The sequence below is a fragment of the Apostichopus japonicus genome, chromosome 9 (genome assembly GCF_037975245.1).
Source record: "Apostichopus japonicus isolate 1M-3 chromosome 9, ASM3797524v1, whole genome shotgun sequence".
NCBI lineage: Eukaryota > Metazoa > Echinodermata > Holothuroidea > Aspidochirotida > Stichopodidae > Apostichopus > Apostichopus japonicus.
In genome coordinates, this window is record NC_092569.1 from 2,328,221 (window position 1) to 2,353,934 (window position 25,714).

The 25,714-nt window shown below is 35.3% G+C and overlaps 1 protein-coding gene across 5 annotated transcripts in view; it reads left to right on the top strand.

Moving 5' to 3' along the window:
• Positions 1–25,714, top strand: part of LOC139974403 (uncharacterized) — a 114,344-nt gene that overhangs the window by 74,776 nt on the left and 13,854 nt on the right. For 3 of the 5 annotated variants that reach the window (XM_071981534.1, XM_071981532.1, XM_071981533.1), the window contains exons 2-3: positions 14,379–14,461; positions 18,751–19,370. In XM_071981534.1, coding sequence (XP_071837635.1) covers positions 18,774–19,370 — 597 coding nt within the window. In that variant the 5' untranslated portion in view covers positions 14,379–14,461; positions 18,751–18,773. Of the gene's footprint in view, positions 1–12,956; positions 13,105–14,378; positions 14,462–17,888; positions 19,371–25,714 lie in introns of those variants that run through there. The other 2 variants (XM_071981535.1, XM_071981531.1) reach the window with 2 other exon arrangements.

The following is a 25,714-nucleotide window of genomic DNA, read 5'->3' on the forward strand; positions in this document are numbered from 1 at the left end:
AGATCTGGGAGTGTTGTAGTTTCGAAACAGGTCTGATTTCTGTACACTAACACTGATTAGTATGAGCCTAAATGTCATGAACATTTATGCATTGTTTAAACAGGAAAATGTCGGCGATATGTGTATATTTATATATGACGTTTTAGCATGCTAAGAAATCTGTTTTAGTATATGCAGTTCAGATTCGATCCTCATAGGATATACTTTCTGAATGGGTTTGTTCCAGTGAATTAAATATTTTTTTTTTTTCCTCTGTACCACAGTGAAGTATTTCTCCAAATTAGTTATAAAGTTATGAGCAAACACATTTTATTTACAGTTGTACCTATACTGTATACATGGGCCGCGTTAACTTTACAAAACTAATACTGTTAACTCATACTGTTAACTCATACTGTCACCACATTAAACTCACTAAAGTTCTAAGCATTTTTTGAATTATTGACGAATCTATAAGTATAAGTTAGTTTAAACCAAATAAACATTTGCCTGGCGTATAAGAAGCGTAAGTGCCAGTGAAAAGTGTGACATAATCAAACAAGTGTTGTAAGCATGCATAACTTAGAGCTATTTGGAAAAGAAAAAAGGGGGAGGCAAAATCTCAATCGTAAGTTACAATCTGATCTTTTCCTCCGTAATATTTGGGAAAATTCCGTCTAGAGTGAATTTGCATAGGATGACAAGTGCGTTCTTTTTGGTATACATATAGAATGACAATATGAACTATCGTTCTTGACATTATGAGTCAATAAAGTTGATAGTGATGTGCATTAATCTCTCATCTTACCAATCCCGCCCCATCTTCCGCCCCATTCCTCCCCTTCCCCTCCCACAATCTATATTCATTACTTTAATATACCTCGTACTCACAAAACATGCAATAAGAAACGATCGATATTAGATGTTATTACACGTAATTGGATCATATTTGCAAATTATGGATATCGTTTCATATATCGATGTGCACATATCGATGACTTCCGGTTTGAATTTCTCCCGACGACTGCTGCCTCTCGGTTCTCGCCCAGGGATGTTTAAAGAAGGGGTGAGAGGCAAATTCCAAAGAACAGCTTTAACATTATTGTTGTAGGAAGCCTCATAAATAAATGAGAATGCACAAAATAAGTTCAAAAGAGAATGTTAGAAACTTGATCGAAAAGAGCCTTTATAGTTCACCGAAACTATGAATTGAGCCAATGTTGATGTATATAGAAATTCGAATCAATGATTAAACAAATTATACAGAGGCCTTGCGAGATTTCAACATTGAAACAGTAACTAATATACGGTTGAGCAATACATTTGTATGATATGTAATAAATGTTTCACATCAAAGGCAATAAAGACTTCCATTTGGAAAATTAAAGGTTTCTGATGTTCATTGAAAACTTTGAACAATATTAACTAGCAACCTCAATGAGATCATGAGGGGGGGGGGGGGTGGACGAACGTTTCAGATCATGGTGAATAACACACATAGGCGTAGGAGCCCAATTTGATTTGGGGGGAGGGGGCTGTAACGATTGGCCCGAAAAATATAACCAAAATTTTTCGCGCGCTCCGTGCGCATTCCACCCGTTGATGTGCATATCATATAGGCATGCATCAGTTATTACATCGCATGCCAATAACATACAATCATTTTCTGTGTTGTAACCCTTCCATATTGGTTATAATTATTGGGAAAGTCATTACAATATTAATGAAAAGAAAAATATAAGTTTAACCATTGAAAAACACTTGCAGATTATTTTTTTTTCAGTAGGTGCCCGAAAAATTCTCAGCATATTGCCCGAATTTTTACACAAATTTTTGGTTGGGGGGGGGCTGCAGCCCCCAGCCCCCTGCCTCCTACGCCTACGCCTATGATAACACATTAATTACACCAGCATACCTGCGTTTAGAAACCATGATTTCTTTCAATTGCAGTTCTTTACTGCAGATGATAAGCCATAACTGCCCCAATCGAAACAGTTATTATTAAGAGTAAAAATGCTCATATTGAGAAACTTGTTACTTTGTCACTGGTTTGGGGGAGAGAAGCATTATTGCATAAATCATATAACCTTCCATAAAGCTTTTGCTCAGACTTGAGATGAACTAAGGTAATTTATTGCAGATCTAAGTCGTTCAACACAGTATAACGACACGCGGAAATGCAACTCTTTTATGAGCATTCATAAGTTATATATAGGCCTCTTTTGGAAGTGAAAATCGGTCGTAATTGCAAGAGGTACATAATTATGCTGAGCATGAGTGGAGATGAGACTGTCTCTCTCTATCTTATACTATCTCCACCTCCATCTCCTCTCTCTTTGAATTTGGGTAACGCTGTTAATGGGTATTTATTGTAGCTGGGTGCTATGCATTCTACATCATGTACACTGCGTGTAAAGCGAGAGCTGTTTCAAACTGACATGAAAGGGCAAAAGGGGGTTACAGTAAAACCCGAATCCTTCCTTTTTCGATTACCATATGGTGATTACGTGTAACTACTCATTTACAAACATAACCATATCTACATTTCATGTAACTGGAGTTGTGACATTGGTTGCCACTTTCCAAAAACACTGAATATGGTTACTACTTCTATCTACTTGAGGTGTTTCTGACACCCAATTATGCTGTGCACTCTACCCTATCGTTAGCCTTCTTTAGCATTGGAAAATGACAAGTTTCGACACGTTTCATATTATGTAAAACAAGTAGGTGCAACCAACTGCCATAAAGGAATATGTTACACTCAGTTAAGAGATGGCAGCAGACGAACAGATTGGCCCAGCGCCCCCCCCCCTTTAAAAAAAAGAGAGAATAATTAGCAAACGAGATTTAAACCTAATGTTTCATATGTTTTATATAAAACGGATAATGTGAATTGTACTTGTGTAGATTATGTAAATTGTCTGTCTGGAAGTAACACGAAGGTTACCTTTTACGTAGTTTCTTACGTGAAGGAGGTCGGCAGGTAAAAACCCAAAACCTTTCCTATTAATTTCTCTTCACTACTTTTTTCCAATTTCTCCGTGGCATATGCTGATGAGCTGAGTGCTTAAGCAATTAAAAAGGTGAAAGTGTATACAGATGGACTTCTTTCCAATATGGCTCTAAGGTTAAATAGTATAGGGAAATGAAATGAAATGAAATGAATGCATGGCTGGACATGGCGTGACATAGTGAGAAGAGAATTACGGCCGGTGGAGCGTACGATTCTGCAAATGGTGTAAATTCTTGAGATACCCCAAACTGTTGATTTTTTATATTAAGAACATTATTTTTTATTTTACTTCCTATGTGCGTCATGTTCTGCAGTTCAACATGCATAAGTAGAGTATGCTATTAGCCTAACATGGATTATATATATATATATATATATATATATATATATATATATATATATATATATATATATATATATATATATATATATATATATATATATATACAATTGTGCAGGTTTTTAAGGGGTTGCTTTTTTTTATATTTTTATGTCACAACATATAGTTTGGTCCAAATTGTGAGCGTGGCAAAAAGATAAGGCCTCTAATAAAACCAAGGTTCCTAACTGTTTACAGCTTGTATGAACTATTGAATCCCTACAATTCAGTGCATGACAGCAGTGAATTATTGTGTATCCGATGTTTGTATTATCGAGCAGAGCAGAGTAAAGACCAAGAGAAACTTACAGTTAATAATGTAATCAGTTGACATTTATTATTAACACAATAAATATTGGTTACTAAGGCCTAACATGAATAGACATGAATATTTAAAGGGAACCTGTAGCGGTTCTTAATATTTTTCTTTTCTTTCTTAGTCACATCTTTTCACTTTAAAATCATGTATTAGGACAATTCTTGAATTACTTTGTACCCGATATTTGCATTATCATGTGACTATGCATATTTCATATTTATAAACGTATTCGTGTAACGTCAGCAGTGCATTATAATCTATTTCGACCGAATAAGAACATTCGGGATTACAAGCAGAGTAAAGACCAAGAGACACTTAAAGTTAACACTATAATCATTGTAATCAGTAGACCTTTATTATTTACATAATCAATTTTGGTTACTAAGGCCTAACATGAATATTCATGAATATTTAAAAGAAACCTTCACCGGTTCTTATCTTTCTTTCTTTTTAGTGCAGATTTCTGTGATATCTTTTCACATTCAAATCATGTATTATGACAATTTTCGTCCATATTCCAAAAATTCCTTGAATGTTTCTATGCATATCAACCTATTTCTATGACGTAGAGAATAACCTTCATCTTGTTGTTTTATCAGTATATATTCTTCCCACTGTTTTATTAATGTGCTGCTATTAAAGTAACTAGTTCGTACATAGACAATTTCTCTGGTACTTATTCATCACTCTCTTAAGTACCTTTTATCTTATAATGATTTCACCTAATTAATACACGTTCTGCAACAGAATGAGAATTCCATTTAATTAAGAGGTGCTTATCTCGTTCGAAGGGATGCCCCTTCACAGCGGGTTCACTCTTATATCATTTTCTTACATTTTTTGAGTAATTTTAAATAAGAAAGAATGGAAAGGCTGAACAGAAAATATCACATGCTAGGACCTTCTCGCTTCTCGGCCTTTTGGTTAAGATCATGTGTAGTATCTGTTCCCTTTCGAGGGGAATGGTGATGAACACCCGACGATGATCACACAGTCACCGTCCCGATGCAAGGGGACTGGGGTTGAGAGCGGATCAGTCGTTCGGTAGTTTGGTTTTCGTGCCCAGGTTCTTTCCTGGGCGACTTTTTCTTAAAATATAGGACCTTTGCGGTTTTTTGATGGTTGTTTGTTACCAAAGAACAATGTGCTAACGTAGGCCCTAACGGCACTATACATGTTCATTGCTGTATGGAAATGATTAATTATACAACACGTGAGTGGTAAAGAGCTACGATTGCTTCGAAACTATAAACATTATAAAGGGAGCATTAATGTTATAATGTGTAGCGAGCGCATTCTGCAAAGATCGCAAGAAGCTTTTTGAAGAACGTTATTCTTTAGGTTGCTTGTTATGTTTGATACCGACTGCGAAAGCAATAGATAGAGTTAGGCTATAATTTTCAATGCACCTGCTCATCCATAACCGTATTATATAGCCTTAGCAATTCTAATCAGCCATAACGTTCCAACTACTTTACTACTAGATTGGTATTGTAATACTAACCCTGACCTAACCGTGTCTGAGAGTATAACTTTTACGACTGTTAGAATTATAAAAGCTCTATCGGTAGGCATAATATTTTAGTAAAGTCATAGTCTAGCCCAGGGGTTTCCTAACTGGGGTGCATGAACCCCATGGGGTGTGTGAGTCCATCCCAGGAGGTTCTAGTTTCTGAAAGTAAAAACCAGAGTACTTTTTTTGTTGAACTAAATTCTGATATATCATATAATTTAGTAATGTACAAAAGTCGTACCTATCGACCATCTCTTTTCGCGTTCCATACGAATACATTGCCATAGTAGTATACCGTACCGTGAATTTGATAAAGAAAAAAAAAACAGGAGCATCCGTCTCATCGTGTGTGCTGGGTGATCGATTCGTGATATAATTCGTGATCTTATCCTGAAGTTTCCAAATAAATATTTGTTCATCTCTTGTTTTTTTTCATTACAATGTTACACTATGAACTTGATCTTTTACGAAGCACTCTTAAACGTATTATAGTATCATAATGACTCAGATCGTGTCTCGAAAATTTGGGGGTTCGTGGACAACTCTGACATCCACAGGGGGTTCGTGGGGGTGGGATAAAGTTAGGGAACCCTGGTCTAGCCAGTAGGTCTAGTCGGCGTAGAAGTGCACTATCACTAAATGTATTTCATGAACTTGGTAATACAGCCCCTATGCTCAGTACTATTGGTCTACCTTCTGCAACTATTCAACTTAGGTCCTCGGTAATTCGTACTGTGTGTAGACTATACAGTAGCATCAAGCCATCCGAAGAGTACTAGTTGTGAGAATTCATTGTTCATGTTTCATCAAATGTCAGCAACATTTGAAGATAGACACATACAACATACTTGGGATGAGATAATATTGATGACAATAGGTACGGAAACTTCATTCAAAATGTGACGAGAATGAAATGTATACATGCAGCTAAAATTGTATCTAGATTTTAGAGATTACCAGTTGTAAGGCTATATAGCTGCTAACTGTTGTTCACAAAAACTTTAATGTAAACTGGATCGCAACCTTTCTTGCACTTACAATGATGTATTGTACATCAATTTCAACCTCCAGTTATTAGTTCCTCCAGAATGGAATGAAAATGACATTGGAATCATGAAATGTCATAGAAAGTGTCTGGGCGGCAAAACTTTCTTTAACCAATGAAGGGAGCCATTCATTATGTAGGTCTACTGTTTAATTTTCATGTAGTGCAAAACTGTCACTCAGTGCTGTCGATTTATCCAAAAATTGTGTGAATGCACAACCTACAAATTTTTCATATGGATAATTCATCATTAAAAACAACCCCCTCAGTAACGGTTTCACTCTCTGGAGCACTAGGTTTTTCATAACCAACTCTTAAAACATTGCAGGTTCATCAATCAACGTGGTTTAATAACTTGATATTCAATGCAGCACAGAAGAGTTAGGCTCACGAGAACTAACACAAACACAAAATCAGTATTTCACTATATTCGGTAATGGCAATGAATTACATATCAGTCAAAGCACACTTGCGTTTGACTTCACCCACGTGTGCTCTGTTGTCAAACATGAATCATTTAGGGCTGGAATGTTTCGGTAATATATTCATCTGGTTGTCTTATTACAATATTTCAGACGTTTGACATTTGCTTTATAAACATTGAACGTTATTGTCTTGAACAGTTATAGAAGCGATTTTGACTAGAACTCAAGTTGATTAGACTTTACATAAATTATATCATTATAAGTTTTTGCCAAAGTCAATACAAATAGTAACTTTATTTGGAGGAATTAAATATTGAAATATATAACCTGTCACCTTTAAGTATATTCCTTTGATATCTTTTCTTTTGAAAGAATTTATTGCATTAAAGCAATTAATTGTATAAAATATTCCTTCCATACTTTTTAACAATGATTAACGTTTCATCATACTTTCATATTCTTGTAAAGAAAGGTAGATTTGACAATGATTTTTTATGTCTTCTTCTTCTTAATAAAAAATATGGGATAACAGAAGCAGGGTTTTGCAGACGCTCCGAGTTTTCTTTGAATTTTACAATATTTCATACGAAGTTGATGACCTTATTTTAAGAGCAAGAATTCTCGTTATTTCCCGTGGTTATTGAAATGGGAATCTATTCAGGGATGTTTATAAAGATGGTAAAAAATATATTGGAAATAAACTAAACTAGGCAATCTGATCAGAACGTGATAATGACCCTCCTAGGAATGAACCCTTTCACAGGTTCAGTCCCCCCTTTTTTTGTTATCATATCTTGCGTTATTTATTGTTAGATTAAATTTAACTTTTTATGAGAAAAAAACGGTCACTCGTAAATTAAAAGCAAACATTAATCGTTTGTTCTTTAAGAAAATGTTAGCAATGATCAAATGACCTTATCAAATTACACCAAGGGAAAACAAATGAAAGAAGTAGAGGTAGCTACATTCTTCATTAATCAAACAGGTTTCTGGTAACTATTAGATTTGGGAATTGGGAGCTGGTGTTGCGTTGGTGTTGCGTAGTAGCATTCTTTGCTAGGCCATTCCTGTGATCATTCTGGATATTACCTAAAATGAAAAATATGATCCGGAGAGGTGAGAGATAAGATGTCTCGATTTCGAATTTATTGATTGTTCATAACGTTCGGCGAAACTAATTATCGAGGTTACGTTTTAAACTGTATGTCATCCACTTTCAATTAGAACCGTTAGCAGAGATAAATTATGCTAAATAAAACAATAATTGGATATTTATCATGAACTTTCACGATATATATTGTATTAACAAATATACTCGGACGGATGCAGTCAAATAACTTAAGTTTATATAGCTATAATATATATATATATACCATGTAACTTGTCTTCATTATCATATAGTATGTCCTCATTATCATATACCATGTCCTCATGATCATATACCATGTAACATGTCCTCATTTATCATATACCATGTTACATGTCCTCATTATCATATACCATGTAACATGTCCTCATTATCATATACCATGTTACATGTCCTCATTTATCATTTAACATGTCCTCATTATCATATACCATATACCATGTAACATGTCCTCATCATCATATACCATGTAACATGTCCTAATTATCATATACCATGTAACATATACCATGTAGCATGTCCTGATAATCATATACCATGTAACATGTCCTCATTATTATATGCCATGTAACATGTCCTCATTATCATATACCATGTTACATGTCCTCATTTATCATTTAACATGTCCTCATTATCATATACCATATACCATGTTACATGTCCTTATTAACAATACTATGTCCTCATTATCATATACAATGTAACATGTCCTCATCATCATATACCATGTAACATGTCCTAATTATCATATACCATGTAACATATACCATGTAGCATGTCCTGATAATCATAAACCATGTTACATGTCCTCATTTATCATTTAACATGTCCTCATTATCATATACCATATACCATGTTACATGTCCTCATTTTCATATAATATGTCCTCATTATCATATACAATGTAACATGTCCTCATTATCATATACTATGTCCTCATTATCATATACAATGTAACATGTCCTCATTTATCATATACCATGTAACATGTCCTCATCATATATCATGTAACATGTCCTCATTTTTTTTATTGTCTCTATTAGAATTATGCACGCTGCATACGGTTTGTTTTCTTTCGAACTTACATTTTATTTGGTTATTAATTTATTTTATTTTTAATATATCATAGAAACGTTGACCCATAATAGTAACACTTCCAAAGTTCGAAGGATCGCATAACCTTCAAATATTGCAAATTTGCTAGGCCATGTGATATATTAGGAAATAACCTTTAAACTACGATGACTTTCTGTCGTGTATGCAATTTATGAATTTAGCTGCAGAATATTGCAGACGTATGTTGAGTTGATATGTAATTCGTTAATAAACAAAAGTGAATTCAATTAAAACATGTCATAATTTGTGTATCAATTTGGGATCTTTTACTGAAATCGTGTTACACAAGTTTTCGGAATTAGGAAGACGACTTGGTCTTCCACAAGCGAAGTAGAATTATTAATATATAAATATTAAGAATAAAATATTAAGAATATCTTTTGTCTCACCAAATTTTTCTCTTCATCCTAATAACAACAGCACACACAATTTGAATTCAAGTCACCATTTGTCCTTCTGTGGTGTCTTTGAAATACATTGCGAAAATGCTACTTGCGATAGAATGTCTGGCTTTCTTATTGTTTACTGTTTTTGCCCTGTTGTGTGCTAAACTACTTAGTCCAGTCGCTTTGATTGATGGCACGTAATGCTGAAAGGTTAATATCTCAAAGTAATGATATTGAAGCGTATAAAATGACTGATTGACGTTGTTTTGATAACATATTAAATTGATTTCTGTCTTTTTGTCTTCTTTTAAACGTATTAAATTACTGTTCCAACTGCGAAATTTAATTATTAAGCCAGAACTTGTTTTGAGTTTCATTATAACACAGGTATACACATGGGAGATATAAGATTCTTTCAAAGTTACAATAAAATATTAACTTTAATTTAATTTTAATGCTAAAGGCACATTAGAGGAGGTTAGTGACAGAAATGTAGCACTTACCCACATGTTTATATTTATATTTAGTTTATATACCAACTTATTCATTTTGTAACAACACGAGTCAGTGCTTACTAGCGCTTAAGCTGAAACTTATTACCCAGGTTGTTCAAATCTGTTTTTTACTCACCGTTTCGAGTAGCTGACTTTTTAGCCCAGTTCTGGACAGTTGTACAACACTTTGAAAGATTGTTATCTTCCCAACCCTTCTAGCTATAGATTTGGTTTGAGTGTGAGAAATAAAGCTGAAATACAGATCTATTCAAAAGTACCTATTTGGGACATAATTTGCATATATGCATACATAATTAGCCCAAAATTATAACTTATCAGATATGAAACCAACAGTTGGTACCCTTCCCATTGATATAAAGGTTCTTGTAAAAAATATTCTTCTGAATTGATTTAAATTGAGTCCAAGAAAAATGATAACCTTGCCTTGTTAAAGGGTTCATAAATGTGGTATAGTATCTAGATAATTTATAGAGTTCGCTATGTAATAGGGACTGTATCATTCAATACATTTACCATCAATGTTACGGTAAGACGGAATAGTCGTCCCGACAGATGCTGGCTTTATGGTGGCATCACCACTGGTATTATTACATGCAACAAGATAATGCATTTTCGTTACTGCAGTGCGAACATCGTTTGCTTCAGACATAAAATTCCATAATTGTAATCGTGTCACACACCTATACGTTAACTTGGTGTGCCATGTAAGTAAATCTGCAGTTATATTCCCTGAACATCTCTTTTTCTGTATTAAAATGAACTAGTCACTTTTGTTAGGCTAACAAAAGCCATGGTGGAACGCAAACCTGACAAGATGGGGGTAGAGGGGGGGGGGGTACTCCAGCCCGGGCCCTGGTCTATTGGGGGTATGGGGGAAATATGGGGGTACATAATAAAGTTATTCTCATTCATATGATAACACTTTATGAAGAAAGCGAAGACTTCAGACACCCGGTGGTGATGTATATATATTTTCCAGCTGACTATCGACGTCACTGGTTATAGGGATGTTGGCCATATTAAACAAGAGCTGTTTTGACACGTTCTCGCGATAAGCTATTCTCGCCTTCCAATCAGTGTGGCTTTTTTATTGTATTGGAAATCTCTGCCAGTGACCAAACCTATTTTTAAATTCCAAATAGGAATTGATTGGTAGAATACATATTTGCAGAGTCAAATAACGATCGTTGTCGGCCGTTATAACTCGTATGGATACGTTATCTCCAAGCAAACACTTTCCTATACAAACAAATACAAACAAATATAAGTCAACACATCTTTGCTGTTATAATTGCTATCTAAACACTAAAGTTCTTTGTTTTTGTTTCTCGTAGTCAATAACTAACGTAGACGTTGAAAATACCATGTACCAAACTAATATCAAATAACATCTTAGTTTAAAATAGCAAAAATGTAATGGTAACATTTTCCTGATCAGAATTTTGCAATTTACAACATTATCATAATGTGGCAACATTAACATTATGAAAGGAAGATTTATTAATGTAAAACGAAAAAATCAAACTTTCTGTTAATTCAATTTCGATTAGATTTTTCTTTTAGATCAAATGTTACATGTTGGGATTTTTCAATGCAGGATAGAATACATAACTATTTATGATGACGAGGAATGTTAAATCAATCTGTTTCATCTTTCTAGTGGTGATGTCATATCATACCATCAATTATGCAACAAAGATAACGGATGTCGATTTACAACATACATTTGGTTAGCTAAGATTGGCCTAAGCATGTAATGTTATCCCTCATCAACGCCCCCCTGTCACTTCTAAGAAGACATTGAACTCCTCCTTAAAATCGATCAAACCGCATACCAGCCTTTATATGTCATCAACTGACAACGTGTTGCTCCGAATATATGAATAACTGAAGCTGCAACAGAGGGCTCAAAATATTCGCAGCTGACCACAATTTAAATCAGAAGGGAAGGGAAAAGGAGGTGGCGAACCATGACGTAAACAGATAAGCACTACTGCGCATGCTATATTAAGGTCGTGGATTAGTAGCTGTAGGCCTTCAGGGGTTTAGTTACGAAATAAATTAATGAGTGGAAGAAAGTATGATACGGTTTTGATAAAAAGAAATTCATTTCAATAAAAGAAAACTTGGACTTTGCTTGGCATGGTGGTTTGTGCACTAGCATGCATGCATGTGGAGTGTTATGTCTTACATGTATTAGCTATAGTAAGCCGGATGTCAGGCGAGTTACGTCACAGACATTAGTTATAAAGACGGCATTGTAGTTAATGAAGTCTCAAGTCTCGTTAATCGTAATAAAGACGTAGAGAAATTAACACGTAAGCAAAATTAATTGCTTATGTTATCATGCAGGAAATTAAAAGTTAATAAGTGACTTACCGCGAGTAATGCAAGTTCTGAATACAATGACCTTTTCCAATTGTTTTCTTCAGTTATTAACTTGTTTCATCAAGAGAAAGGGTTTCTGCGAAATGTTCTTGCTAAATTTTTAATTTTTAAGTTTTCAGTGTACAGATAGTGGCATTGATTTCAATAACAACAATCATACTTACTTCAATCACAAACATGTGTAATTAATATTAAAGGGAATTGAAACTTATCACTCTCAGATTGGTATCTATGGGATCTGAAACTGGTCGATTTAGCAGACATTGAAATACTCAAACTTCAAACCGATTTGTAGCAAGCAGATCTATGTTGCTGCTGATCCCTTACTGTTTCTTTTTCATACATGAGGTGAAGGGGAAGGGGTAGGGGTAGGGTAGGGGAAGGGGTAGGGGACGGTGAGGGCGAACACGTGTCTAATAAAAGGTAAGGTAGTGGTTAATGTCTAGAATATCTGAGTTTCATTTTAATCACGAAGGCAGTTTTTATATATTACGTAATACGTCTGACATGCCCCTTTGTTACATCAAGTACATCTGAATTGCCTATATAGACCGGAAATTCCTTGGGGATAATTAAGAGGTTTTTACTGTCGGTTGCGAGGCGAATATTATGTCAATCCTCATCAGCGCACAATAATCTAGCTCACAACAGTTGTTGGAACCCTCAAGGAGGACATAGCGTTCTACACAAGATTTCCATATAAAGACATACGTAGGCTTCGTAGGCCTATCGTCCATTGTGCATAGGCTAATACATGTTGCGAAAAATAATTAAATTAATCGCGTGATTTTGTGAACGGAATATAACACTGAACGTCTGAGTGAATTGATTCTAGTACGTATAGAACACGATCATGTCATAGAAGAAAAAGATGAAGTAAGAATTAGTGTAAGATTAGTTTACCTTGGTTCAAGTAATCGTTATGTTGTACATACAAATGGGATAGAAATACCGTGATAACAAAACATAACTTACTGTGGAGAAAGTTTTATCTATTTATTTATTTTTTTATTTTGTGGAGAAACTCTGTCTACATATTACACTGTTGATTAATCTATAAAATACAGATTATCCAAAATTAAGATTAATTAATTACCAAGGATTAATTTGTAATAATGATAACATCTATTGTATGGAATAATCTGATGCAAGCTGAAAGTGAAATACAACTCAAGGATTTTAGCCATTTACAGTTATTTGAGTCAGCTAATTATACATTCACTCAGGATGTCGATTTTTATCAGACTACTCCTTTAATTTTGTGGCAGACATTATACTTGCGGAATATTTTTGCTAGAACAAAATAGTAATTCATTCATTTCACGGTAGAGAGATTGTAACAGTAAAAAGTAAAATGATGTTTGTGTAGGACAAGGTATAACCAACGAAAATGTATGATATGCGTCGTAGGTATGTACAACAGTGTTATGATAAGAACACTTCATTACCTTGTAACTATGACAACGATTCCAATTGCTGGCATTTTATCTTGTATTTCTCAACGCAATTAGACTGTATACTATGCTGAGCTTAAAAGCAGATGAATTTATCATGATCCAATCAAACCACTATAACTCTCGCAGTTATTTTCATTTACAAATGAAATAAGATCTCTCATTGATTAAAATATCAACCAAAAAAACGATACGAAGACCCAGACATTTCGACGGCAGAAACATATATTAAAATCAACTTAAAGGTGACGGCATTTAAAAATAATGACCAATGAAAACGATAATAACAAAAATGGTATGAAAATCTATTAAAATGTTCTTCTGACGCCAGGCATTTCATAAACTCAGCTGATAATGGTCGAAAAAGTCAACAACAAGTGGCACAGAGATTACGGGCAACGTCAAAGCCATTCACCATCGTAAAAATGATTGAAAGTCTAACATAAAATTGAGGTGTATTATTGCAGAAAGGAAACTTATTTATAAGTTAAAAGCTACAGAAAGAAAAAGAAAATGAAAGGAAATGATATTTCACACCTGGGAGATATAGTTTTGTAGACGAGTTTTTGCTTGCATTGGGTATATACGTACAATATGACTTACTGTACAGATAAACATGATCCCAATGTTATATCAATACAGTTATTAAAATGATTAGTCTCTTTAATAGCGGTTGTTCTTTCCTTTTTCTTCTAGATTGGATTTGCATCGGATGCCAGACTCACGATGACGTAATCGGTTATGCAATAAACGTTTTCACGATCTGAAATAATTAAAGTGTAAGTTCTTATATTACATAGTATATTACTTTTATGTTTTTCAACCAGAGGTTGCACATAAAACATGAACAGGAAGACTGACTGCAAAGTTATAAACGAATATTCAAGAGATCAAAGGAAAATATTGGCCACTTACCTCAGGGCAATGTGCTATACCAACTTATCTGATATGTTAATCTGCCCCTATACACTTGCTGGAGATGAGGTGTCGGTGAGATAATATACATGCTATAGTTAGATATCGTTTAACCAGAAGTCGCTATAACGATTTGACTTGAAGTACCCATGGGCGTCAACAGGTGGGGGACGGGGGGGACATGTCCCCCCCACTTTCAAAAGTGGAGGGGATATCATATCATTTGTCCCCCCACTTTTCAGAGCAGTTATTATAAAAATCACATGCATATGCGCGATTTTCTATCACAATTGCTGAGCTGATTCAAGTAGAATCTAACTTAAGAATCATTATCAATAAATTGCACTGGAAATTAGAACAGTGCTTGGCCCTTTATCCCCCTTCCTCCGATATTCACCCTCCCCGCTTCGTCCGAGACCCCTGATAAAAGTTTGTGCGATGTTTGAACGATGTTTTAGAGTGTTTTGTGGAAGCACCCCTTCTCGCCAGAAATGGAATTCCCCTTGCCCTACACTGTGAATCAGAGAAAACGACGCATTTCAACTTGAAAACAAGTCGAAGACCCCACCAGGAAGGTAATATCATATATTTTAGGCCCTACAGACAGTATTCTGCCTGTATGCAGGGTATTATATGATACCAAACTACCGAAAATATTTCGTTTGAGATGGACGCTGTGTAATTCGTTTCCCTTGGTGTCAGAACGGCATCTTTCTACCAGTACTTTCTGTCGGAATTTAGTTTTGTGAGACAAAATTTCTCCTCACAGATCTGGTTCTGATGTAACTAAAAACGACTCAGGAAGGCCGTCTCCTGCGATCTAGGGGGTCTTATGTACCCAAAATTTTCTGGTACGCTACGCGCCAACCAATGGTGGCGCTCCGCTTAGATAGTATAGTGTCCCCCCCACTTTCTGAAACCTGCTGACGCCCATGGAAGTACCCTGGAAATGCGTTAGAGTATGACTTGCAAGAGGAGACTTTTGGCTTCTTGACAGAATTATGATTAAATAATGAACATAAATCTGACTGCGATGTTATCAATCAAATTTGGAAGGATGGAGAGAAAGTATTGGCTGTAACGTAATTACTCCTTCCAAAAATGATAAAGAATGAGTTGGTTTACATCAAACGTTTGATATAGTCGTATTACTTGGAAGCTATAGTTACATAGAAGTCTGAATTGGAAGACGCTTCGAGTTTTACTCTAAAGTTACCTACTCGTATTTCACTGTGGGTTTCAAGATTAATTCTGACTTAAGCTTGGAACTGAGTGACTCTTTATTGAGCATTACCCTGTGTACATTTATATATTTAAGATCAGTCTAGGGTAGATCTAATATGCTTCATGTATCTACATGATGTAGAATTGCGTTACTAGTGAGAAGAACTCTACACATTTACCGATGTGTGTATGGGTACCATTAAAGTAGCTGTTATGGTTTTACGGCACTTTTACCAGACATACTGCGATTTTTATAAAATAATGATCATAATAATGCAATCACTCAAACTAAGACACCTTCATAACATGTTCACTTCACCATTTCTTCACCAGACATTTTTTTTTTCATATAAGAATCAATAACGTGTAAAAGAAAATTGGAATAATTCAAGCATTTGACTGTTGTGTCACTATCTGAAATGAGAATTGACTTAACAACATTGTTTAGAGATTTTTAATGTATGAAATCAACTAATAGAACTGCTTTTAGATCAACTCCGATATGGAGCAGCTCTCTATCTCTCTCTCTGTGAGTTAAGCTAGCTCTGAGCAGATGAATGCAGAGTGCTGCTCGAAAGCTATAGCTTATAATTTGATGTGTTAGTCTATATAGCGAGATATCACTTGGATTGTACCCCTATGAATGTAGAACAGAGCTACTCATTTGCGTGTAACATTCTGCATAAACCTACTCAGAGCTATAGTGTTAACACTGCAGGTATAGAGTTACTACTCTTAGTGTACCTAAATATGGAGCACAGCTGCTCCGCCATGCAACCAACATAGTTAATATACATAGTAATAAAAATAAACACATATTGACATAGATCCGCGATCAAACACCCGATACACATAGAGAACACAGTTACTACTGTCAACCTTACAGTTTTGTACCAAAGTAAAAACTGGATCACCAGTGCTATAATTCGGTAGCATGTGCTATTAGGATTGCAGTAAGAACTGAGGATATGTGTAATTCAAACAATTCAGTTGTTTGGGATTTGTTGGAATTACAAATATCCTCAGTTCTTATACTGTAAACCAAATAGCACATGCTACCGATTTATCAGATTTGTCAGCACGATCCAGAATTTACTGTGGTACAAAACTTTAATAATTACAGTAGTTACTGTAATCTCTGTGTGAATCGGCTGGATCAAACCAAACACGATCAAGCAACCTGTTGCACATCCATTCAATCTCCCAAATCCCTCGATTGAGAATTTATGTCATTGTAATTGATCAAATCAAATCAAATCTTGGACAGACAATCCTAGAAAAGGAAACATCAGAAACGACCTGCATGTCTTCCCATATATAAAAATCAAGCTATGCATTTGAAGCCACGACGGAATGGAATTAAAATAATCCGACACTGATAAAAAAATTATCCGATTAACCAAAACTTCTGCTAATCTAACAGAACTCAGTAAGCCGTGTTGACTTCACTGGTCACTTCGACGTTCCTATCCCATGAATAGTTTCAATTCCTGCTACTCCTTGTCACTGTCGATGATCATGCATTGCAGAAGAGCTAGTTTTGCTCGAAAGCTCTGCAAAAACTAAACATTGGCTGTCTCACTTCCAATCAGTTCACTTATCATTTTTGTATCTCATTCTCTAAATTCAGCATAGTTGTTTAACAGAATAAATATATATATATATATATATATTAATATATATCTATATATCTATATATATATCTATATATTTACATATATTTATATTAATGATCAGGACACCTGTTTCGTCCTTTTGGAACTCAATAGTCGAAGGAATCGAATCGAGCCTCTGTCCTTTTCGTGTCACCGACCTAAATTCGTACCACCAAGCCACAAGTAATTCTTCTGTTTCTAGCAATACAGTCATAAAAAAGCAAATAAACTATTTCAAAACAAGACGCCATATTTATTATTACAATTTTTAATTACTTTTTTTTGCGATTAATCTATGTATGATGACGTCAAATGTCCTGTCATATTTTTACATGTTATTCCTGTACTGTTTATGAGAATTTGTTTCCCATATGAATACAATCTTTCGATGGGACTTATGATGTATTCGTATTGGTCAAACGCTTCGTTGAATATCACCCCCATTAGCTCATGCTTACATCACTCGATCACAGCAATCACCGTTAGAAATTCAACAGCGAATAATTTGATTCACGATAAAAAAACCACATGTATTTGCTGTTGATCATAACGTGCTTTTTCTTTAGAGCTGGCAGGAATACACACAAAGTAAAACTACTACTTTATATCCAACCGTTGCCATAGGAATTTAATTAGTGTGAAGGTAGAAACATCTGCTGTGTGAGCCCGTTAAATTTTCCCATTTAGAGGCTGATAGCAACAACTCAGCTGCGTGTAATTCACAACGTACGTTTTCCCATTTTGTTTAGCGTTGACATCAGCCGCATAAACTCAGTAGTCACTGCATCGCAAGAAGAATACGCAACCGTTCGTATATACGGAGGCAAATGGATTTCGTGACCGAGGTACTCTGTCATTTGATCATGGTTTCGCCTGTCTTGATCAGGTGCTACCTCATAGTACTTTCCCTTCGGTTTCGTGGAATGAATTAGTCGATTTATAAATCAGAGACGGTGAACTCAATAATCCATTCTGACCCTTATTTTCAAAGTGACTTTCGGAATCTGAGAATTTGTTTACTTAAGGCAGCATGATATGAAGAAGTGTATAAATGTTCTCGACAAGATAATGAACAGTTTGTTGATGTTTTGAGGCATCGTTCAGTTTCACTCGTAAGTCGCAAAGCCAGGATATCACGTGCAAACATTGTTTTTCCCTTATCAACTTATTGGCTTTGTATAGTGCCAGGTCACAGAGCTCTTCAACACATTCTGTTCATTCTGTACATACTTCAAAGCCCCTCAAAATGTTATTTGTAAATTGCATTCCCACAGAACCGGCCGCGACCTTGTACACCATGGATCCGGATAAATGTGGACCTCCTTCCATTGGAAATCTGCCCCAGGGCGGTGGCGCCTCCCCTTGTTTCACTCCCCGGGGATCACACAATTTACATACTGAGAGTCATCAAGGGCGTCGGGTGATACTTAACGTAGGGGGAACTAGACACGAAGTCCAATGGAAGACGTTATCAAGATTGCCTGGATCTCGCCTGGACCGTCTCCGTCGGGTGGAGACTCACGAGGGTGTCATGTCCATCTGCGACGATTACAATCTACAGACAAACGAATATTTCTTCGAAAGACATCCGAATTCTTTTGGATCGATTCTCAATTTTTACAGGACAGGGAAATTACATATGACGGAGGATATGTGTCCATTAGCTTTTAGCACTGACTTGGAGTATTGGGGTGTGGACGAGTTATATTTGGAACCGTGTTGCCAATACAGATACCATCAAAGGAAAGAACAAGTTGGGGAAGAGCTAAGAAAGTTAGGAGAAACATTAAGGGCAAAGAATCAAGTCGATGAATTTGAGAACAGTTGGTGCCATAAACGAAGGAGTTTTGTATGGGACTTAATGGAGAAACCTAATTCTTCAAAATCTGCTAGGGTAAGTCTTTCATCTTCTTCTCTATCTCTTTCTTAGTATTTCTGTAAAAAATTTGAATCAACTTATAAACGGTAATACTTCAAAATAATATTTAACAAATGATTTCGGATGTTAGTAACAATGACCTGGAATGAAATACATCATTCAACCTATATGTGAAATTGGGATCCAAAGTCATAGCATACCTCGATATTAGTAAACTTTGTGACTGTTACTATTTGTTCAAGACTTGTTCGCTTACAATAATTAAGTCAGTGATTTATCTTTAGCGTTAAGAAGATGTACATAACACTCTTTAGAACCAGGCTGTCCAGTGTGTAGTCCAAATAGATACGGTATGATGTATCGATCGATCGAATTGCTACATATCAATCAATGCAAAGAACTTAAAAAATACGTTTCCTTCTTACTTAATTTGTCGAAAACGTCACCCATGTAAATTCTACCACCCGATACACAGAGGACACGGTTACTACTATATAAATCGTAACGATTTGTACCACAGTAAAACCTGGATCGTGCTATAAATCGGTAGCATGTGGTATTATGATTACAGTAAGAACTGAGGGTATGTGTAATCCCAACAAATCCAGTTTGATACATTTTTTGGGGGGATTACAATTCGGTGTACGAATTCGGTGCACTAGTGATTCATAGTATATGTGAATTATTCAGTATATTTTGTCTTTTCTGTATTAATGCTATTCATTGATTAATACATACCCTGTTTAATTAAACCATATACATATAATGTATGCTCAATTACTCTCTATTGGTAATAGGCTGATGTTCAACACGAAAGAAATATAGCCAACGTTCCTGTCTGTTAAACACACTGAGTACAGGCACAATTACATTGCAAACGGCAAAAACAAGCTGATGCCGAGTGGTCTAAAATGTTTAAGAGCAGCTTTCTATATTGATTTTCTGCTTCAATAAAGATAAAAACTGATCCCATTGAGCTCAATAATTCATTTTTTTTATGTCATAACGAGTTACCTTTCAATTACACTCGTGAGGAAACATGAACTATTTTGAAAACTTTCTAATAAGTTTGATACATATGCTCATGGGCGTCAACAGGTGGGGGACGGGGGGGACATGTCCCCCCACTTTCAAAAGTGGAGGGGATATCATATCATTTGTCCCACCCACTTTTCAGAGTAGTTATTAAAAAAAATCACATGCATATGCGCAATTTTCTATTTAAGGTCAAGAAATCTGGACTCCCTGGGCCCCTGCTATCTATCACTTGCACCGTCATTTATCTCCCATTCTCCCAATATCCTAAATCTGCCCATTTAATTCGTTCGGGGGGGGGGGGGAGAGACCATTCGAAAGTGTATTGAATCTTGCACACATGTTGTTTGTATGGGTTCCAAGGGATTAGGTAAGCCATACAGGTAGATGGTGATGAGTTACTATGTTCATATCACTACCTCCAGTCCCTTGGACTGGACGGACGAATAGGGGTGTAGGGGTTAAGTAATTAAGGCCACATGTATTCGCCGGATATGGTAGATCTTTATTGTTGAGTGCCGGCTAGGCGCTACACACGCTCTGCGCGCGGTGCCTTTTCTGATTATTATTATTAAAGTACCTGGGCACATAACAACTGACGTCTCGCACCTACATGCATGTATTATATATACCACTCCACTCATCCCGGAGGTGACGGCGCCACTTTTTCAATATTTCGTTTGAGATGGACGCTGTGTAATTCGTCTCCCTTGGTGTCAGAACGGCATCTTTCTACCAGTAGGCTACTTTCTGTCGGAATTTAGTTTTGTGAGACAAAATTTCTCCTCACAGATCTGGTTCTGATGTAACTAAAAACGACTCAGGAAGGCCGTCTCCTGCGATCTAGGGGGTCTTATGTACCCAAAATTTTCTGGTACGCTACGCGCCAACCAATGGTGGCGCTCCGCTTAGATAGTATAGTGTCCCCCTCACTTTCTGACACCTGCTGATGCCCATGCATATGCTTAACACTAGTATGAACTCTCTGGATCGTGCGAACATTTTGGAGTCTACCTCTCTTATTCAACCTAACTTGACCGGTAAAAAGCTTGAAAGGTTTCCTACTTTTATCGCAGTCATGTAAAGTGTTAAAATTGCCAAACGAAAAAGCTGGTAACGTAAAGCGTTTAAAGTAGTAATATATATATATATATATATATATATATATATATATATATATATATATATATATATATATATATGTTGAACATATGTACACATTTGCGCTTCATATTAATTAGACGGTAGTCGTGAGTAAAATTTAAAGCAGTATGCTGCGTTACATTGGCCTCTACATATCATTTATGAAAAATGTTACGAAAGGAAAGATGATTCTAAAGCAATTGTTCCAAACCTATACACCCACCCACACACACACGCGCACACACACACACACCCACCCCCCCACACATATATATATATTAATATATTATATATAATATTATATATTATATTATATATATATATATATATATATATATATATATATATATATATATATATATATGGTTATTGTTTGCCAATAAAATGCGGCTATCTAATACTGTGACAACATTGTGACGTTAGCCCCTAAATTTAATTTCGGACCAGCAAATACTTAGTAGTATAGACTATATTTGACAAGTGTGTTTGCGGGTTTTATCAGAATGATTAAGCTCGTCCAAGAAATTAGTTTGTAAAGTCCAATGTAAACAGAATACAAACGTTCTAAGATAAATGTATTGACAGTAAGGCAGGGGCGGAAATGTCACACTGTGGTTATTGGATTAGTATTTCTACAGAGCTTCACATCAGCGTAATGTTTGCTGTCTGCGTGCCGCTATAGTACGTTGGTTAAACTACATTATAATTATTATTATTATTATTACTACTATTGTTGTTATTGTTATTATTATTATTATTAGTATTATTATTATTATTATCATTATTATTATTATTATAATTATTATTATTATTATTATTATTATTATTATTATTATTATTATTATTATTATTATTATTATTATTATGTTGGATAGATGAATTATCTGCATCAGTTGCGTTGATGTAAAGTACTTCGGTCTTATGTTGATAACAAACCTAACCAGATGGAACATATCTAATTTGCTATCTTTTCGTAGATGGGTACCCTTTTTATATTAAAGAGACTTTGTTAGACGAAACCTCCTTCTAACGGAAGATAGTGTTTCGTTGGACTGTTTGTTGTGATGACAAGGAGACGCCGTTTCTATTAAAATGTATGTATAGAGCCCAGTTTAGCGATATAATATATTGTATATGCTTTGAAAATGTGAAGAATTCTACAGTATTTAAGTTGTAATATTACATTAGTACACCCCTCGAGGTCTACCTTTAAAGCGAGCTAAAAATGGCAAATTCTTAATCATGGCGTAGTTACAGGGCCTGATTTAGCTTGTGCAGGGGTCAACACAAGATGATCCCCTTAAGCGTTATGCATATAAATGATATATTACAATAACAGTCGGACAGACATAAGTTTCACAGACACTTATCACGTCACAATCATATTAAATTATTAGCTAGTCATGAATGCATTGTAAGCATTGCTGTGTTACGCCCACTTAGCTGTAGTGTTCGCTACTGCTCTGCAGTACAACCTCAAATCTCGTTAACACATCTCAAGTGTATAGACTGTTGTAGCGCTTATCTTTCACAATATATATACCATACCGCCATCTTGATAAGATGGCGAATTTCAACCTTGAAATATTTCCGATCCCGAACTGTAGACGCTCGAGTGGCACTTAAACCTATACTGGGTTAGTTTAAGCTAACATGGCACGCCAATTATACATTGAGAACGTATATTACACTTTACATACTCCCGATTCACATGTATATACTCATATAATATGTGTGTGTCTGCGTGTGTACGTGTACTGACTTTGCGCTCTTCAGTAAGATATCACTGGCTAATGGACAGGGATGAACATGTCAATACTGAACAATTAGTGGGTCGATAGATAATAATTATACTGGCTAGATATGAAGGTTTATTTGATTGACGTGGTTAAACAGCATGAGTAATTAAATGGCAAATTGTACAGTGATACAATACGACTTTGTCTTAACGCCGACATCTTGGTTTTTACTTTAATTTAAAAATGCAGGGTTTCGTTATAAGCTGAAGAAATCAATAGTATGAAGGCATATGTATAGTATTGCACAGTTAAAAATGTCACACTGAAAACGTTTTCTGTATATCTGATAGAGATTTTTTATTAAATAAACAAGTAGATTAGAAATATCCACATATACTTGATTGTGAATCCTGTATGACACATACAGAACCCCCCCCCCCCCAAAAAAAATACTGTGAAAAATATTGTAAATATGAACACAATTATATTGATAAATTACAGACTCAGTCTGACAAAATTTCCTTAGAAAACCTTTGAATTCTGTCTTGGGCTGACTTCCATTTGAAATTCGAGTTATTATTCAAATTTATAATTATAAATTATAAATACGTACGATTGTAAAATATTCCAAAAGTTGTTGCAGTGTTGAAGGCGATCATTTTAATTTATTAATGAAGGAAAAATTTCAAAGTTTGGCAAGTTTGAAGACATTCAAGAGCACGTTCCAAGATTGTTAGAACGGTGGTTATGCATCGGAAAGATTTGTTTGAAATATGTCTTATTTGTCTCAAGGCATATGAAGTAATTTCATAAGAGCCTTTGATTATTAACTGATTCTTGCATGATCTTGAATAACTGATAGATGCTGTTGATATGCGTCGTTGTGTCTATACTTAGCTATGCTGCTTCAAGGTGTCTTTTGGGGGCTTGTGTTAAGAAGACACTTTTTGCAATCTTTCCTACCGAATCGTCAATAAATTTGAATTTACACATTACGGCAAATATAATTCGCATATTTTGTCGAGAAGAATGTAGGTGGAAAGGGTTAACAAAGCTCAAGAATGATAAAGAGATCCTACATAAAAAAGTCAGGGAAATAAAGAAACCGTTAAGTATTAAACAATGTTTCAAACTGACAAGCAAGCAATTCAGTTGTCGCTCGAATTCGTGTGATATAAACAAAGCGGGAAATATCTTGTATTTGATCACTAAAGAGGTAGTTTATACTTGAAATACTTATTTCAAGAGGTGTTTTTGCTCCAACATGACATGGGAAAAATGTTTGTAAACATAGTTATGCACGCCTCGGAACGTAAGCAGCAGACTATAGCAGCCCGAGTAAAGGTTCCAACATCTACAAACTAGTTAATGTAAAAATATATATATTTATCAAATTGAGTAACCAATCTATTTATGCCAATGAGATGTTTATTTCCTTTCTCACCAAGATGAAGTATAGGGTTCGCAGCGAGATGAAATCGTAAAGATAATACATCGACGGGTTATCTCGTGAGAATTCAATATTTTACTATACACCTGCTCTTATGCAACCCTGTTAGCAAGTTACCTAATATATATTTTGGAATTCGTCCTTATTACGTCACTAGTGACAATTTCACAATTTGATGACACGCATCCAAACAGTCGAAAGATCATGATGAAATCGATTTTCTTCTTAAATTGTAAACAAAATAAACACATTACGTCAAATAGCATGATTCGGGGCATTTTAGCATTAACGTTTTTTAAAGTATTTAATAATTTGGTCGTAGTTTTGTTCAAGTGATTTGTTGAATCACCATACAAACCTTATGAATCCACCAACCAACAAGTAAGTAGAAGTCTCTGTTTGGTATCAAGCTTAGTATTAAGCTTAGGCTTATGACAAAAACAAAATCACAAAATAAAATGTACTTTAGTTGGCAAAGAAACAAATGCATTATTGGACAGGCGCCATCCGAATGCTTTCGTGGCACAAGATGACAATTAACATAATCTTAAACTCTTGAAACTTTTGTTAATATTTCATTTCATGTATTAATTTTTTTCTGCTATTCCACAACTGACAACACAATAAATGTACAATATTATGGACGGTATAGTGTGCCTTTGGAAACCTTGCAAGTCATCTTGTAATCATCTACTAGTCATGCGTTGCTAAGGAATCCAGTCTTGTGACATCAGCTAAAGTGTGACAAATATAAGACGGTACCTTGATATGAAACTCACACCAAGCGGAGAATGAGGAAGGGCTTAATCATATTATGTATTAATGTCTCGCCGACGTATACAAGTCAGTCGGAAAACGAGCTGTAAGAATTCATGGGACGTAAACAGCATACATATACTTTAACACTAAAGCCCACGTTTGATGTGTTTAGAAATTTGTAAAGCAACCTCATATTATAAATGTGTAATTTCTCAGGTATAGCTGATATCACT